This window comes from Neomonachus schauinslandi, chromosome 12 (assembly GCF_002201575.2).
Source record: "Neomonachus schauinslandi chromosome 12, ASM220157v2, whole genome shotgun sequence".
Taxonomy (NCBI): Eukaryota; Metazoa; Chordata; class Mammalia; order Carnivora; family Phocidae; genus Neomonachus; species Neomonachus schauinslandi.
The window spans coordinates 677,543-691,645 of record NC_058414.1 but is presented as its reverse complement, the minus strand read 5'-3'; the positions used below and the strand labels follow the sequence as shown (position 1 = coordinate 691,645).

General features: G+C 63.3%; 1 protein-coding gene across 2 annotated transcripts in view; it reads left to right on the top strand.

Moving 5' to 3' along the window:
• The first annotated feature begins 1,626 nt into the window (after window positions 1–1,626).
• Window positions 1,627–14,103, top strand: part of MYO1G (myosin IG) — a 13,614-nt gene continuing 1,137 nt past the window's right edge. The window contains exons 1-20 of one of the 2 annotated variants that reach the window (XM_021703680.1): window positions 1,627–1,800; window positions 3,275–3,483; window positions 3,602–3,695; window positions 4,385–4,550; window positions 4,745–4,798; window positions 5,084–5,179; window positions 5,324–5,443; window positions 6,016–6,240; window positions 6,351–6,496; window positions 6,898–7,012; window positions 7,116–7,286; window positions 7,459–7,529; window positions 8,656–8,730; window positions 8,900–9,032; window positions 9,625–9,791; window positions 10,031–10,238; window positions 12,229–12,452; window positions 12,933–13,077; window positions 13,593–13,697; window positions 13,843–13,956. In XM_021703680.1, coding sequence (XP_021559355.1) covers window positions 1,709–1,800; window positions 3,275–3,483; window positions 3,602–3,695; window positions 4,385–4,550; window positions 4,745–4,798; window positions 5,084–5,179; window positions 5,324–5,443; window positions 6,016–6,240; window positions 6,351–6,496; window positions 6,898–7,012; window positions 7,116–7,286; window positions 7,459–7,529; window positions 8,656–8,730; window positions 8,900–9,032; window positions 9,625–9,791; window positions 10,031–10,238; window positions 12,229–12,452; window positions 12,933–13,077; window positions 13,593–13,697; window positions 13,843–13,956 — 2,730 coding nt within the window. In that variant the 5' untranslated portion in view covers window positions 1,627–1,708. Of the gene's footprint in view, window positions 1,801–3,274; window positions 3,484–3,601; window positions 3,696–4,384; window positions 4,551–4,744; window positions 4,799–5,083; window positions 5,180–5,308; window positions 5,444–6,015; window positions 6,241–6,350; window positions 6,497–6,897; window positions 7,013–7,115; window positions 7,287–7,458; window positions 7,530–8,655; window positions 8,731–8,899; window positions 9,033–9,624; window positions 9,792–10,030; window positions 10,239–12,228; window positions 12,453–12,932; window positions 13,078–13,592; window positions 13,698–13,842; window positions 13,957–14,103 lie in introns of both variants that reach the window. The other variant, XM_044919958.1, reaches the window with a different exon arrangement.

The following is a 14,103-nucleotide window of genomic DNA, read 5'->3' as shown; positions in this document are numbered from 1 at the left end:
GAGACAGACCAGGCAGGGAAAAGACATGCAATGTTCTCCCAGCCTTGGGACAAAGGAGGCATGGGCCGTAAGTCCTAGGTGCAGACCCCGCAGTTAGGCTCAAGGTCACGGTGGCAGGGGCTAAAGCCCAACAGCAAGGTCCGCCCACGGGCCAAATCCCCAACCTCAGAACGGTCTTGACATTTCTACCAGGAAAAACCCAAAACTATCCAGTGACGTGAAAATCCTATCAAGTTGCAGTTTCAGAGCACAGGCTGAGTTGTTCCTTTCAATTTAAACCCTGGGCTAGAGGAACCCATGGGTTGAGAGGTTGAGGAAGTAAAACCCCGGGACCAGGGGCGCCTGGGTGGCTCAGTCGTTGAGCGTCTGCCTTCGGCTCGGGTCACGATCCCAGGGTCCTGGGATTGAGCCCCGCATCGGGCTCCCTGCTCAGCGGGAAGCCTGCTTCTCCCTCCCCCGCTCCCCCTGCTTGTGTTCCCTCTCTCGCTGTGTCTCTCTCTGTCAAATAAATAAATAAAATCTTAAAAAAAAAAAAAAAAAAAACCCGGGACCAGATTCTCCGGAGCGTTGGTGTGGAAAAGCCCTTCAAAAGCACCAGCCCCAGAGGGGGTTGCAGAGGGGATCCCCAGAGCTGGGAGGATGAATGAATCCTGAGGGAACGGTCAGGCCAACAGCCCCTTGGGATGGTGCACAAGGGCGCGGGCCTGGATTATGAGGCTTTTGAATAAGCACTTCCCAATCTTACTGGGTATGTATTCATCCTAATGAATTTGAAAGGGTAAAAAAAAAACCTTAACTTGCGTGTCAATTTTTTCAGTTTAAAAAGCGGGCTTGTTGAAAGGCAATTATTACAAGAGCCTCTTGAGTACAGAAACCCCCAGGCAGCGTGTGGATGACTCACTTTTGGCAAATACTCTGGCCTCCCCGGCTGCGGGGGGGAGGGGTTGAGAGAGAACTGCCCGCCTGGAGGATGCCATGGGGTCAAGGAGGCTGTCTGGAGACAAACCTGAGCCAGCCAGTCTGCGGCTTCTAACAGTGCTGTGAGGAACCAGGTGGGACAGGCGGGGACCTCAGGGACAGCCTTCTGGGTAACATGCAGAGGTCTGGGCCTGCCCCCCGACTCCGAATCTCAGTCTGAGGAACCAGACCGCCAGCCCTGCAGTGCAGTGTGACGTGAAGCTGGTTTTGCCATTTACATCCTGCTGTGGTCTTGCACATTTTGAAGAATGTTACCCGAGGCCCCGCCCCAAAGGCCTGGGCACCAGCATTTCCCACTTTTTAATCAAGATACAAGGTACCAAGCGAAGATGCACCTAGTGTGCAGCTCTGGCTGTTAACAGAGGTTTGATAGCCGTGACGGCGTCAGGCCACAGAGGTGACGCCCCTGCTTGGGGTGAGGGGTAGGCACGGAGACCACAGAGGGTCAGAGCTTACTGAGGAAGCCAACAGGAACCCTCCAGAGCACCCGGCTCACTGTCAGGCGTGCCCGCCCTCTGGGTGCGGGAACCAGGAAGCCGGGGTCAGAGCCCCTCGGGAGGGAGCGGCAAGGGGGGAGGGCAGCCCCTCCCTGGGCCCAGAACCCACTTCCTACTTCACCGCACCGCTCGGAGGTGGCCCGGAGGGCTGAGCCTGCTCGGAGCACCCTCCCCGCCACCCTTGTGCACAGGAAGGCCGGGCTAACCTGGCCTGGGTGCCTCCCGACAGCAGAATGGACGAGGAAGGGCCGGAGTGCGGCAAACCCGACTTTGTGCTTTTGGACCAAGTGACCATGGAGGACTTCATGGAGAACCTCAAGCTCAGGTAGACACAGGGCTCTGACGTCCTCTCCCGGGCCCCCAGGCTCACTGGTCTCCATCAGCCCAGGGTAGGGGCGGGAGGTGGGGCTGCACACACACCCACCTGGACCACCGCACCACTGTATGAGTGACGGCAGGGGGTCCTGGCGGGGGGCCGAGAGGACAGTCCCCCCAAGGCCAGGGCGGCCAGCCAGTGCTGGAGAGGGCTTCCCGGACCCCTGCCTCCCACATGGCCTGGGTGTCTTCTGCTCCTCCTGCCCAGCAGGGACAGGCAGGTGCCCGTCCCCCTGACTGGGTGCACTGTCCATCTGCCGCTGGGGGTCGTGCTGGGCCCTGGGGCTCTCAGGGAAGGGGGCAAGCGCTGTCCCGGGGTGCAGGTGGACAAGCTGAGAGGACACTGGGGGGGGAGGTGCATGGGGTGCCACAGGGCGTGGCCGGTAGAAGTGACATGGGGTCTGATTGCCCTGGAGGAGCCAGGGAATGGTGAGATGGGGTGGCCCCCAGGAGCTGGACAGCTGGATGGCTTCATCCTGGACAGCCCGCGGGAGGACAGGGCAGCTGCTGTGCAGGGTTAGGGGATGGGGCCCCCTGAGCACACTGTTGAGGTTAGAGGACAGGAAATGGGCTATTTTGTATGGGGCACAAAGCTAAGCATAATTTCATGTCGTTCTTCTACACTAGCCTGTGAGACAGGCATGACCGTGTCCGTTTTAACAGTGAAGCACTGAGCCCAGGCCACACAGCGTGCAGGGGGGCAGGTGGGGGGCAGATGAGAGAGGGTGTGGACGGAGCGTGCCGGGGGAACTCCCTCGTCTGAAGTGGCAGCGGAGGAAGAGGAACCCCTGACTGACGGGGGACGGACTACAAGCTGCCAGGGAAGGGCGGGTCCCAGACAAAGCGGGAGCTGAGCTGGCTGGCCGAAAGCTCAAGAGAGGGGCAGACAGAGGTCCAGGAGCCTGAGTTCCCAAAAGGAAGGGTTGAGAAGCAGGAGGATGTGCGGGGGGAGGACGGCCCCTGCATCCCCAGGCCCCCTCCCTGAGCCCCTCCTAGTCCCAGCCATCTGGGTGGGGCTGGGCGGGTCCCCTGCTGCCTCTGGGTCCCCACCCAGGCCTCAAGACAGGAAACAGCCCGAGGCCCCTCCCTCGGCCTCCAGCCCCTTTCTCCTCTCCACCTCCACCCCTTGGCTCTACCTATCCCTTCATAAATCTGGTGGTGGAGATTCCTGTGCTGTCAGGATCCCCCCCCCCCCCCCCCCCCCCCCCCCAGGGAGCAGCGTCGGCCCCAGCACTACCCTGCAGTGGGGGTGGGATTCCAGCAAGATGGCACTGGGAAGGGTCAGGTCAACCCGCACTCCTTCCTACTCTCAGCCCTGGGGTGGGCCAGGGCCCCCAAGCCTCCCCACATGGGCCCAACGCCCCAGCACCTGGGTGTGCGTCCCCACAGCCCTGAGCGCTGAGGCCTGGCCCCGCCTGTGCCAGGTTCGAGAAGGGCCGCATCTACACCTACATCGGCGAGGTGCTGGTGTCCGTGAACCCCTACCAGGAGCTGCCCCTGTATGGGCCTGAGGCCATCGCCAAGTACCAGGGCCGCGAGCTCTATGAGCGGCCACCACACCTCTATGCTGTGGCCAATGCCGCCTACGGGGCAATGAAGCGCCGCTCCAGGGACACCTGCATCGTCATCTCAGGTACCTGCCCGGTGGCGGGGGCCCGGGCAGCCTCCACAGACCCCACTGGAGGGGGCGCCCAGGGGGCTGGTCAAGGGGAGTGGCCACTCTTTCTGGTTGAGCACCGTCTGCCTGGCAGGGGAGAGTGGGGCAGGGAAGACGGAAGCCAGCAAGCACATCATGCAGTACATCGCCGCCGTCACCAACCCCAGCCAGAGGGCCGAGGTGGACAGGTGAGAGCAGGCCGGACTGGCGCAGGGGCAGCCCTGGGCCTGAGGCCTGGAGGGGCAAGGGATGGAAGTCAGCCTGGCTCAGGCCAAGTTCAGAGGGCTCCTCTGCAGGAGGGCTCCAGGTGACCCGCCCAGAACCCGTCCACCCAGCAGAGGCAGGGCCCCGTGCCACGGGGCAGGGCGCCACTAGGAAGAGGGAAGAGGCAAGGTGCACGGAGCCAACAGACGGGGGCTGGGCCCCTCACAGGAGACCCCACGGAAGGGAGAAGCTGGGCAGATGGTCAGGAAGGGCCTGGACCTGGATCAGGGCCCGCCTGTCCGCTTCCTCACCAGCTGCTCACCGGCTGTTACCAGTGGGGCCTCGTGGAGCAGCTTCCTGTGTGAGCGCCCCAGCTCTTCCCGTCGGGAGGGGCAAGGTGGGGTTCCAGGGGCGGGGGGCACCGGCGGCTGGCCGCTGCCCACCCTGCCACGGGAGGTGGAGAGCAGGGTGCAGCTCCAGCTCCTCTCTGCAGGCGGCAGCACGCCCAGGTGAGGAGCTGCCCTTCTCGCCACACCGGGCACAGCACCGGGCAGGGGGCCTTCCCAGCCGGTCCCCAGCCTGCGCCATGGGAGGCCTCGGGCAGGGGTGCTGGGCAGGCCCAGTCCCTGGACGAGGTCTGTGCCCTACAGCCCGGCCCCTCTGCCCCGCACAGGGTCAAGGACGTGTTGCTCAAGTCCACGTGCGTGCTGGAGGCCTTCGGGAACGCGCGCACCAACCGCAACCACAACTCCAGCCGCTTCGGCAAGTACATGGACATCAACTTCGACTTTAAAGGGGACCCCATCGGGGGTCACATTCACAGCTACCTGCTGGAGAAGGTGGGTCCTGAGGCCACAGGCCTCCCGCTGACCCTCCCAGGCCTGGGGCCCCGGGGAGGGGGCGGGGACACACTTCCTCTGAGGTCCCAGGCTCCGCCTGCACCGCCCAAGGGGCTCTGGGTGGGTCCCCTGGGTGGGGTCCCCTGGGTGGTGCTGCAACCCAGGCAGGGGCCCATCTGCCCCTCCCTCCACAGTCTCGAGTCCTCAAGCAGCACGTGGGTGAACGGAACTTCCATGCCTTCTACCAGGTGAACCAAAGCAGGGGTGTGGGGGCGCCCAGGAAGCCCTTCCGATGGCCCCGCCCTCAGTCCCTTTCCCCCCTCCCTGCCGTGACACCCCCAGTCCCCCGCCCTCACTGGAGGGGGATCTCCCGGGACACCAGCAGGGTGGTATCTACACTGGGTGAGATGGCGTCTGCCTGGATTCAGGCGGTGTCCACACCAGCACTGAGCTCCCCTGTGTCGGTCCTCCGGCATGTTTTGGGGGGTCTTTGCAGTTCTGAGGGCCTGAGCCAGGGATCTGCGGGCCCCCAGGTGCTGCGGGGCTGTGAGGACACAGAGCTGCGGAACCTGCACCTGCAGAGGAACCCGGCCGTGTACAACTTCACTCGGCAGGGCGCAGGGCTCAGTGTGAGTGGGGGCAGGGCTCCGCCTTCCGGGGTCCTGGGTGCGGGCGCTCAGCAGGATTGCTGGCGCCCCAATGTAACAGGCACTCCCTGGGAGGACCCCGGGGGCTCTGCGTGGCCCTGGGGTGCTGAGCCCCTCGTCCTGCAGGCCTTGGAGAGCGACGAGAGGAGCCACTACCTGGCAGTGATGGAAGCCATGCGGGTGATCGGCTTCAGTGCTGAGGAAGTGGGCTCTGTGCACCGGATCCTGGCGGCCATACTGCACCTGGTGAGCCTGGCCAGGGGCTGCAGGGCCACCGCCCCTGGAGAAGGAGACTGACCTCGGACGGTCCAGCCACGTAGCGGGCCCATCCTGCCCACCAAGGGGCTGAGCGCATGGCTCCCGGAGGCCGGGCCCGGAGCTGGGGGCTCTGTGTGCCCAGACGGGCGGGTCAGGCCTGCAACATGCCGGGTCTGTCTAGCAGATGAGCCCGCACGAAGCAGGCCCGGAAGTGCAGGCTCAATAGCGCTGACATTGTGCAGATGCAGCCTGGCTGGCTTTGGACAGTTCCTCAGCACGTCCGGGCCTCCATTCCCTGTGAGGCGGCCTGAGGAGCAGGGGGGGCATCGCAGCCGCAGGCGACGGCGGGGGACCACGGACCTGATGTTCTGGGCAGGAAGCCTTGGAGAAGGCTCTGCTGCACTCCAGGAGCTGTTCCCGCATCCAGGGCTGCGTCGGTGGCAGGAGCCAGGCGCTGCCACACCCCCAGCCCTGTCTTTCCTTCCTTCTCCCTGGGCAGAGGTGTGCAGGCAAGCTCCACTGGGACGTGGAGCCTGACTGTCCTGGCTCCCCGTCCCCAGGGAAACATCGAGTTTGTGGAGACCGAGGTGGCCGGGCTGGAGCAGGGGCACCTGGCCGTGGCTGAGGAGCTGCTGGTGGACCATGTGGCCGAGCTGACGGCCACGCCCCGGGACTTGGTGCTGCGCTGCCTGCTGTCTCGTACGGTGGCCTCCGGAGGCAGGGAACTCATTGAGAAGGGCCACACTGCGGCGGAGGCCAGCTATGCCCGGGACGCCTGTGCCAAGGTCCTCTGGGGGCAGGCTGTGGGGAGCGAGGCGGGGACACCCAGGGGGCCTTCCTGGAGGAGGCGACGATGGAGGCAGCCGGAAGTAGCTGGATCCCGGCCTCTCCCCAGGCAGTGTACCAGCGGCTGTTTGAGTGGGTGGTGAACCGGATCAACGGTGTCATGGAAACCCGGGGCCGGGACCCCCGGCGAGACGGCAAGGACACGGTCATCGGTGTGCTGGACATCTATGGCTTTGAGGTGTTCCCTGTCAACAGGTGGGGAGCCCGACCACCACGTCCCCGGCTCTGACCCCAGCCCCTAGGGCCTCCTTGGTCCCGCGGAGCTCCGCTGGCCTCGGGAGCCCGATGTCCGGCGTCTGTCCCGGCCAGTCCCTGGCCCCGGGCTCAGGCCCCCGAGCCTGCCTCAGCTGTGCCACCCGTCCAGCGGTGCCCACGGAGGCAAAACTGGGGGCTCACGTCCCATGGCCACGACCCCCAAATCCACTGGGGAGCATGCGTGCGCGCGGTGGGACTGGAGGGGGAGAATCACCCCTGCCGTCGGGCTCCGGGGGGAGGGGCCTGCCCCCGACGCACGCGCTCCGCCCGGAGCCTGAGCCCCCAAGCCCCCAAGCCGGGCCGGCAGGGCGTGACTGTGCGGCCCCTGCGCCCACCCGCAGCTTCGAGCAGTTCTGCATCAACTATTGCAACGAGAAGCTGCAGCAGCTCTTCATCCAGCTCATCCTGAAGCAGGAGCAGGAGGAGTACGAGCGGGAGGGCATCGCGTGGCAGAGCGTGAGTGCCGGCCTGGGCCTCGTGGGCGGGGCTGCGAGGGCCGCGGGGTGCAAGCGGGGTGGCCGGCGGGCAGACTGGGAGCCGCCCTGCACGCCCCGCCCAGGTGGACTACTTCAACAACGCCACCATCGTGGAGCTGGTGGAGCGGCCCCACCGCGGCGTGCTGGCCGTGCTGGACGAGGCCTGCAGCGCCGCGGGCACCATCACCGACCGCATCTTCCTGCAGAGCCTGGACACGCACCACCGCCACCACCCGCACTACACCAGCCGCCAGGTGCTCCGCTGCCCCCGGCGCGCGCCCCAAGCCCCGCCCCCAGCTGGTCCCGGGGCAGCACCCCCCACCCCTCCCAGGCACCGCGCCCTCGGTGGCCCGGCCTCTCCAGCACTGTCCCCTGCACAGACCTCCGCCCTGTGCCGTGACCCTGGCGCGCCACCCCATTCCCTAGCTCTGCCCTACAGACAAGACCATGGAGTTTGGCCGAGACTTCCGGATCAAGCACTACGCGGGCGACGTCACGTAAGGAGCCCTCCCCTTCTTAGCACGCTGAAGACGCGCCTGACACCAGATTGATGAGTGGAAAGCATGCAATGGGCCTTTTAAGATCGGAGCCCTCGGCCCTGGCGGCACCGTAGAAGCCTCTGGAAGCTTTCAAAAATGCCCTATCTGGGCTCCACTTTGGGCAATGCCTGGGGGAGGGGCACGCTATTATGGAGGTGCGGTTAGCTGAGGGGGCAGACAGGCCACAGTCTGCATTTCCAGTAAGCCCCAGGCACACGGTGCCCATCCTGGGGGCACACCCTCAGGACCAACCTCAGGAATCCTTCAGAAAGCTCCGTGAATTATTACTAACTGACCTGTGCTCCCTTCGTCCTAAGTGGGACTTGAGGTGACTCACAGAGGCACACGTGTCTAATGTGTCCTTCACAAGGACAAGTGGGGAGGACAGTGCCGCCAGAGGTCAGACCCCTTGCCCTGAGTCTGCACGGGAGCGGCAGGTGCAGGGAGATTTTGGAACTGAGCCTCCTAGCCTTTTGTCATCGAAGGGCCAGACAAGGAATCTGAGGTTGTCAGTGCCACAGAATCAAAGCAGACCACTGCCTCGGGAGTTCCTGGGTATAACTACCATCACCGACACTGACGGAAACAGTAGGCACTGATCTGGGCCTGGGATGTATACTGGGACACAGACAGGTGAAGTCCCTGGTCCCAGGCCACCCAGCACGAATGCGCTAGAGCCAGGGTCCAGTGCGGTGGGCATGAGCAGAGACACCTGTGAGGGAAGGAGTCTTATGTGCTGAGAAAGAAAGCGGGTGTGGGAGCGGAGGCAGGGAGGCTAGCCTAAGAGAACAGAGGCAGGGGGCGCCTGGGTGGCTCAGTTGGTTAAGCGACTGCCTTCGGCTCAGGTCATGATCCTGGAGTCCCGGGATCGAGTCCCGCATCGGGCTCCCTGCTCGGCGGGGAGCCTGCTTCTCCCTCTGACCCTCCGCCCTCTCATGCTCTCTGTCTCTCATTCTCGGTCTCTCTCAAATACATAAATAAAATCTTTAAAAAAAAAAAAAAGAGAACAGAGGCAGGAGAGGGGGTGAGGGGCTTCCTGGGCCTGTCAGAGGCCCCTTGCCCCTCACCAGCCCTGGCCCCACAGGTACTCGGTGGAGGGCTTCATCGACAAGAACAGAGACCACCTCTTCCAAGACTTCAAGCGGCTGATGTACAACAGGTGCGTGGGGGCCCGAGGCCGGAAGGGCCTTCATACACTCGGGTCTGACACCTGTCTGATGGGCTGACAGCCTGAGGTTTGACACTAAGGCCACAGAGCTTACCAGTGGCAGAGCTGGGGCGAGGGCTGCCCTCCAGAGGGCGGCTAGCTGTATGGCCTGTGTCTACAGCTCGGACCCCACCCTGCGGGCTATGTGGCCGGATGGGCAGCAGGACATCACGGAAGTGACCAAGCGCCCCCTGACGGCTGGCACGCTCTTCAAGAACTCCATGGTGGCTCTGGTAGAAAACCTGGCCTCCAAGGTACTCCCCCCGCCCCCGCCCCCGCCCCCGCCCCCACCCTGGATCTTTCCAGGTCCTCCTGTCTGTGCCTGGCCGGCAAACTGGGCCCCCACCGCCTCTGCACATCACGGGGAAGGTGGTGTTCATTTCCTGCCTGCTGTGAGCTGCATCCCCACCCCCACCCCAGCCAGGAGGAACCCACCACCGTGCAAGTTAAGATGTCCTGAGTCAGGCTGAGGCTTGAGTAAATGTGAGATTTGAACAGCCTTCCCCTGTCCTCCCGGCCTCTTGGGCAGGAAGGGGCCGGGCGGGGCTCACAGGGCAGGAAGGCGGCGCTAGCTGCTTGCGGAGCTTGGGGCCCAAAGGCAGAGGGGGGGCAGCAGGGGGACACCAGAGCCCGCTTAACCACAGAACATCTGGAGACTCAGCCTGGCTCCCTGCAGGCCGGCAGGGCTCCCGGCTGCCCTACCACCTCCGGACCCAGCCGCTCAGCCTCCCCTCCCCCCTGCAAGAGCCTCTTCCCTGGGCTGCCGGCAGGGAGGGACAGCTCCACACCTGCCCTGCGGCCACAGAGGCTGATGGTGGTGTCCCTGCGTGTCCTCTGTTGTGGTAGGAGCCCTTCTATGTCCGCTGCATCAAGCCCAATGAGGACAAGATGGCTGCCAGGCTGGACGAGGACCACTGTCGCCACCAGGTCGTGTACCTGGGGCTGCTGGAGAATGTGCGGGTGCGGAGGGCTGGCTTCGCTTCCCGCCAGCCCTACCCTCGATTCCTGCTCAGGTACCGCGCCCTGCTACCCCGGAGCTCCATCTCCCCACCTGTCTGTCCCCCATGGCCCAGGATCCTGTGAGAAGTCGGACGGGTGGGCAGAGGGTCCCAAACCCGGCCAGTGCTTCTCAGATGCAGACACGCGCAGCACGGACAGCGAAGACGCTGTGTGACCCAGGGGACGGGGTGGGCAGGTGCTGGGCGTGTCGAATCCAGAGCTCAGTGCCCACTGCCCTGTCTTGCGGTGACAGGTACAAGATGACCTGTGAGTACACGTGGCCCAATCACCTGCTGGGCTCTGACAGGGCAGCCGTGAGTGCCCTCCTGGAGCAGCATGGGCTGCAAGGGGACGTGGCCTTCGGTCACACCAAGCTCTTCATCCGCTCGCCCCAGACTCTGGTCATGCTGGAGCAGAGCCGTGCACGCCTCATCCCCATCATCGTGCTGCTGCTGCAGAAGGTGCGGCCTGGCTGGATGCCTACCTACGGCGGAGGGGGCGGGGGGATGGGTGTGCCCATGGGGGGGAGGGGAGGGAGGGGTGTGGCCCTGGGGGGGAAGGGGAGGGAGGGGTGTGCACCCCCTGGAGTGGGGGGTGTGCATGCACCAACGGGGCCCACAGGCACCCCTCCAGACACCACAGGAATCTCCTCTGACAGGAGATGGACCAGGACTGAAATTGACTTAAGCAAAAGGTGTGGATGTGGTTAGTTTACCTCACTCCGTGGTCATCAGCTTCAGGCCCAGGTGGATCCAGGTGCTCAAAATATGATTTTCAGGAATCTGGCTTCCTTCCTTTTCCTTCTTTTCTTTTTTCTTTTTCCTTTTCTTTCTTTCCTTCTTTCTTTCTTTCTTTCTCTTTTTCTTTCTTTCAGATTTTGTTTATTTGAGAGAACACACGCAGGGGGAGTGGCAGAGGGAGAGGGAGAAGCAGGCTCCCCGCTGAGCAGGGAGCCTGATGTGCAGCTCTATCCCAGGACCCCGAGATCATAACCTGAGCCAAAGGCAGACGCTTAACCAGCTGAGCCCCCCAGGCATCCCCCTTCCTTATCTTTTCCCTTCTTTTCTTCTCTTGACTCTGAAAGATATCAGACCTAGAGATAATTCCCCCTCCTACTCCCCAGCATCAGCTGTGCCACCCTGTGACCAGTGTGTGGTTTTGTGCAGACACCTGCAGCCCATCCCAGTTATTTTTAAGCAAATCATTTTTTAAAAGATTTATTCATTTTGGAGAGAGACCATGAGCATGTGAGCTGGGGATGGGCTGAGGGGGAGGGAGAGAGAATACCAAGCGGACTCTCTGCTGAGCACTGACTTGGGCTCACTCTCACGGCCCTGAGATCATGACCTGAGCCGAAATCAAGAGTCGGACACTTAACTGACTGAGCCCTGCGGGCACCCCATCAAATCATTTTGTTTAGAGTCATTTTAGTAAGTATTCCCAAAGGACCGGAATTCCTCCATCTCTCCCCCTAACTTTTTATTTTTAACGTTTCAAACCTACTGAAAAGTCAAAAGATGCCTATGATGATTTACCATCCACCTGAATTGCTACAATCGTGTGCTCTCCCCACCCCATCTCTGTGTGTCTGTCTGTCCCCACACCCACATACACCTACGTTTATATGATTTTCTAAAGTAACGGCCCCCCTCAATATTTCAGCACACATGTCTCAAGGACAAGTACGTTCCCTTTTCTGAACACGCTGAGGTCAGCAGACGAGAAACCTAACACCAACAAGACATAATCTGTGTATCTGAATAATATGCCGCCTGTATTCGAATTTCCACAAGCATCCCACTATTACCCATGGCGACACACTGCATTTAGCTGTGAGCTTTGCTACTCCCCTAACATGGAGGGGTTGGTTTTAGGAACGTGACACCATGCCATGGTCACAGAGATGGGACTTGGGACGATCACACTGGGTCCTCGCAGCCCCACCATCTCCAGGACTGTCCACACTGCTGGTCCTCTCCTTGGTCTGAGTCAGGTTCCTTAAGTGTACTTTCATCTGTGGGTCCCCTGGGCTGCCTGCCGTGCAGGGCTCCCGCTCTGGGTTTTAATGGTTGCATTCTTGGGGTCCTCTTCCATGTCAGTGCGTCTACTAGTTGGAGGTCAGACCTGGGCCAGCTCGGGTTCCAGGTGACAGTTGGCAGCTACCCCTGGCGGAGGGGAAAGCACCCCCATCTGCGGGTGCCAGGTGGAAGGACATGGAGTGGGGAGAGCAGCTCTCCCCTGAGTCAGGCAGAGGCTGCAGCAGGGCCCTGTGCCCACCTGGGAAGCGACCTGCAGCCAGGTGGAGGCGGCCCCCAGGAGTCTTGGGCAGGTCAGCCTGGCGCAGCGCCGGGCTGAGGGTGGAGGAGGCGGGCCGGCCGCGGGGGCGGGGAGGGAAACAAGCAGGGAGGCGGGGCCTGGCCGGGACTGACGGAGGCCCGGCTGGCCCCCCAGGCCTGGCGCGGCACGCTGGCCAGGCGGCGCTGCCGGCGGCTGCGGGCCATCTACACCGTCATGCGCTGGTTCCGGAGGCACAAGGTGCGCGCTCACCTGGCAGAGCTGCAGAGGCGGTTCCAGGCCGCGAGGCAGCCCCCCCACTACGGCCGAGACCTCGTCTGGCCGCCGCCCCCTGCGGTGCTGCAGCCGTTCCAGGACACCTGCCAGGCGCTGTTCTGCAGGTGCGAGCCCTCAGCCACTGCCCCTTCGATTTTCCCCGTTCGGCTAGCGCCCACTGAACACCTGCACCAGCCATCCGCACCCCACAAGCCCCATTTCATAAGCAGGGAAACAAGAGGCTGTGCCTAGTAACTGGGTCCCCACACCCCACCGTCATTGGAGAGCCCTGATATCTCCTTGCTGGAGGCCTGGAGGGGAGCGTGGCTGGCTGGGACAGGGAATAGGGGGGAACAATGCGTTTGGGCAGCGCTTTGAAGGCTGAGTAGGAGTTCTCCAGGAGGCCGCACTGTCCTCAGAGTGGGAGGGGCCCCTGCAGAGACCAGGGAGGCCGAAATCAGGATGGCCAGTGCCAGGCTGAGAGGCTTGGCCTTCTCCCGTGGGGAAAAGGGAGCGAGAAGAGGGCATGGATGTGAGGGGGGTAGGACCGGGGTGGGGAAGGTGAGGGCTGCATGGGGTCCATCTGACCACCCTGTTCCCTCTAGGTGGCGGGCCCGGCAGCTGGTGAAGAACATCCCACCTTCAGACATGGCCCAGATCAAGGCCAAAGTGGCGGCCATGGGGGTCCTGCAGGAGCTACGGCAGGACTGGGGCTGCCGGCGGGCCTGGGTCAGGGACTACTTGTCCTCTGTGAGTGTCGGGGCCATGAAAACTGGGCACCAAGGAGGGGCTCAGAGCTGAGAGCTTGCCGGTGTCCACCCCACATGTCCTCTCCCAGGGCCTGGCTGTTTGTCTGGCCTGTGGGCCATGCCCCTCTGTCCTTGCCCCTGGCCTCTGGGCTTTACTGAGCACCTTCTCTTCTGCGCCCCCCCCCCACCTGCACCCATGCCCTGGCTCACCCTGGCCCTCGCATGGGCATGGTGAGCTATGCCCCTGGCCCCATTCTACAGTGGACGAAGGCTCAAGGTTTTCCCTGGGCCCCGGGACCCTGCCTTCTCAGCTTCTGGACAGTGGGCAGCTATGGAGGGCTCAGGGATGACCAGAACCTAGGGCTGCTGCGGTCTGGGCGCTGGGCCCTCAGACAACCCAGGGGAGGCTGGCTCAAGGCCTGAGTCGGCTTGGCTCGCGAGGTGAGGGACAGGGGTGCCCATTCACCAGACTCGCTGCTGGTCCAGCGCGGTCAAGCAGCCTCCATCTGTCCTCAGGCCATGGACAACCCCACAGCCTCGGGCCTGTTCGCTGAGCGACTGAAGGCACTCCGTGAGAAGGACAGCTTTGGGGCTGTGCTGTTCTCCAGTCACGTGCGGAAGGTGAGGTGTGGGACCAGGGGAGGATCGACAGCCCAGGGCAGAGGTTTCAGAAGTGGTCAGATCCAACTCAGTCCGTGAGAAAAGGGGTCCAGGGAGAGGAGGCCCTGGGGCCAGATAGGTGACCCCGAAATCGCCTGTCCCGCAGGTGAATCGCTTCAACAAGAGCCGGGACCGGGCGCTCCTGCTCACTGACCGGCATGTCTACAAGCTGGACCCCGGCCGGCAGTACCGCGTGATGCGGGCCGTGCCCCTGGAAGCGGTGAGCCCGGGGGGGCCGGGGGAGGTGGGGACGTCTGCAGGGCCCCTCCTCTCGCGCCTACCTGGGAAGGCCCGAGCTTTCCAAAACTCAGCATCAGCTCAGGATGGTGGGGCCTTTCTGTTGCTCGGGGGGGGGGGGGGGGGGGGG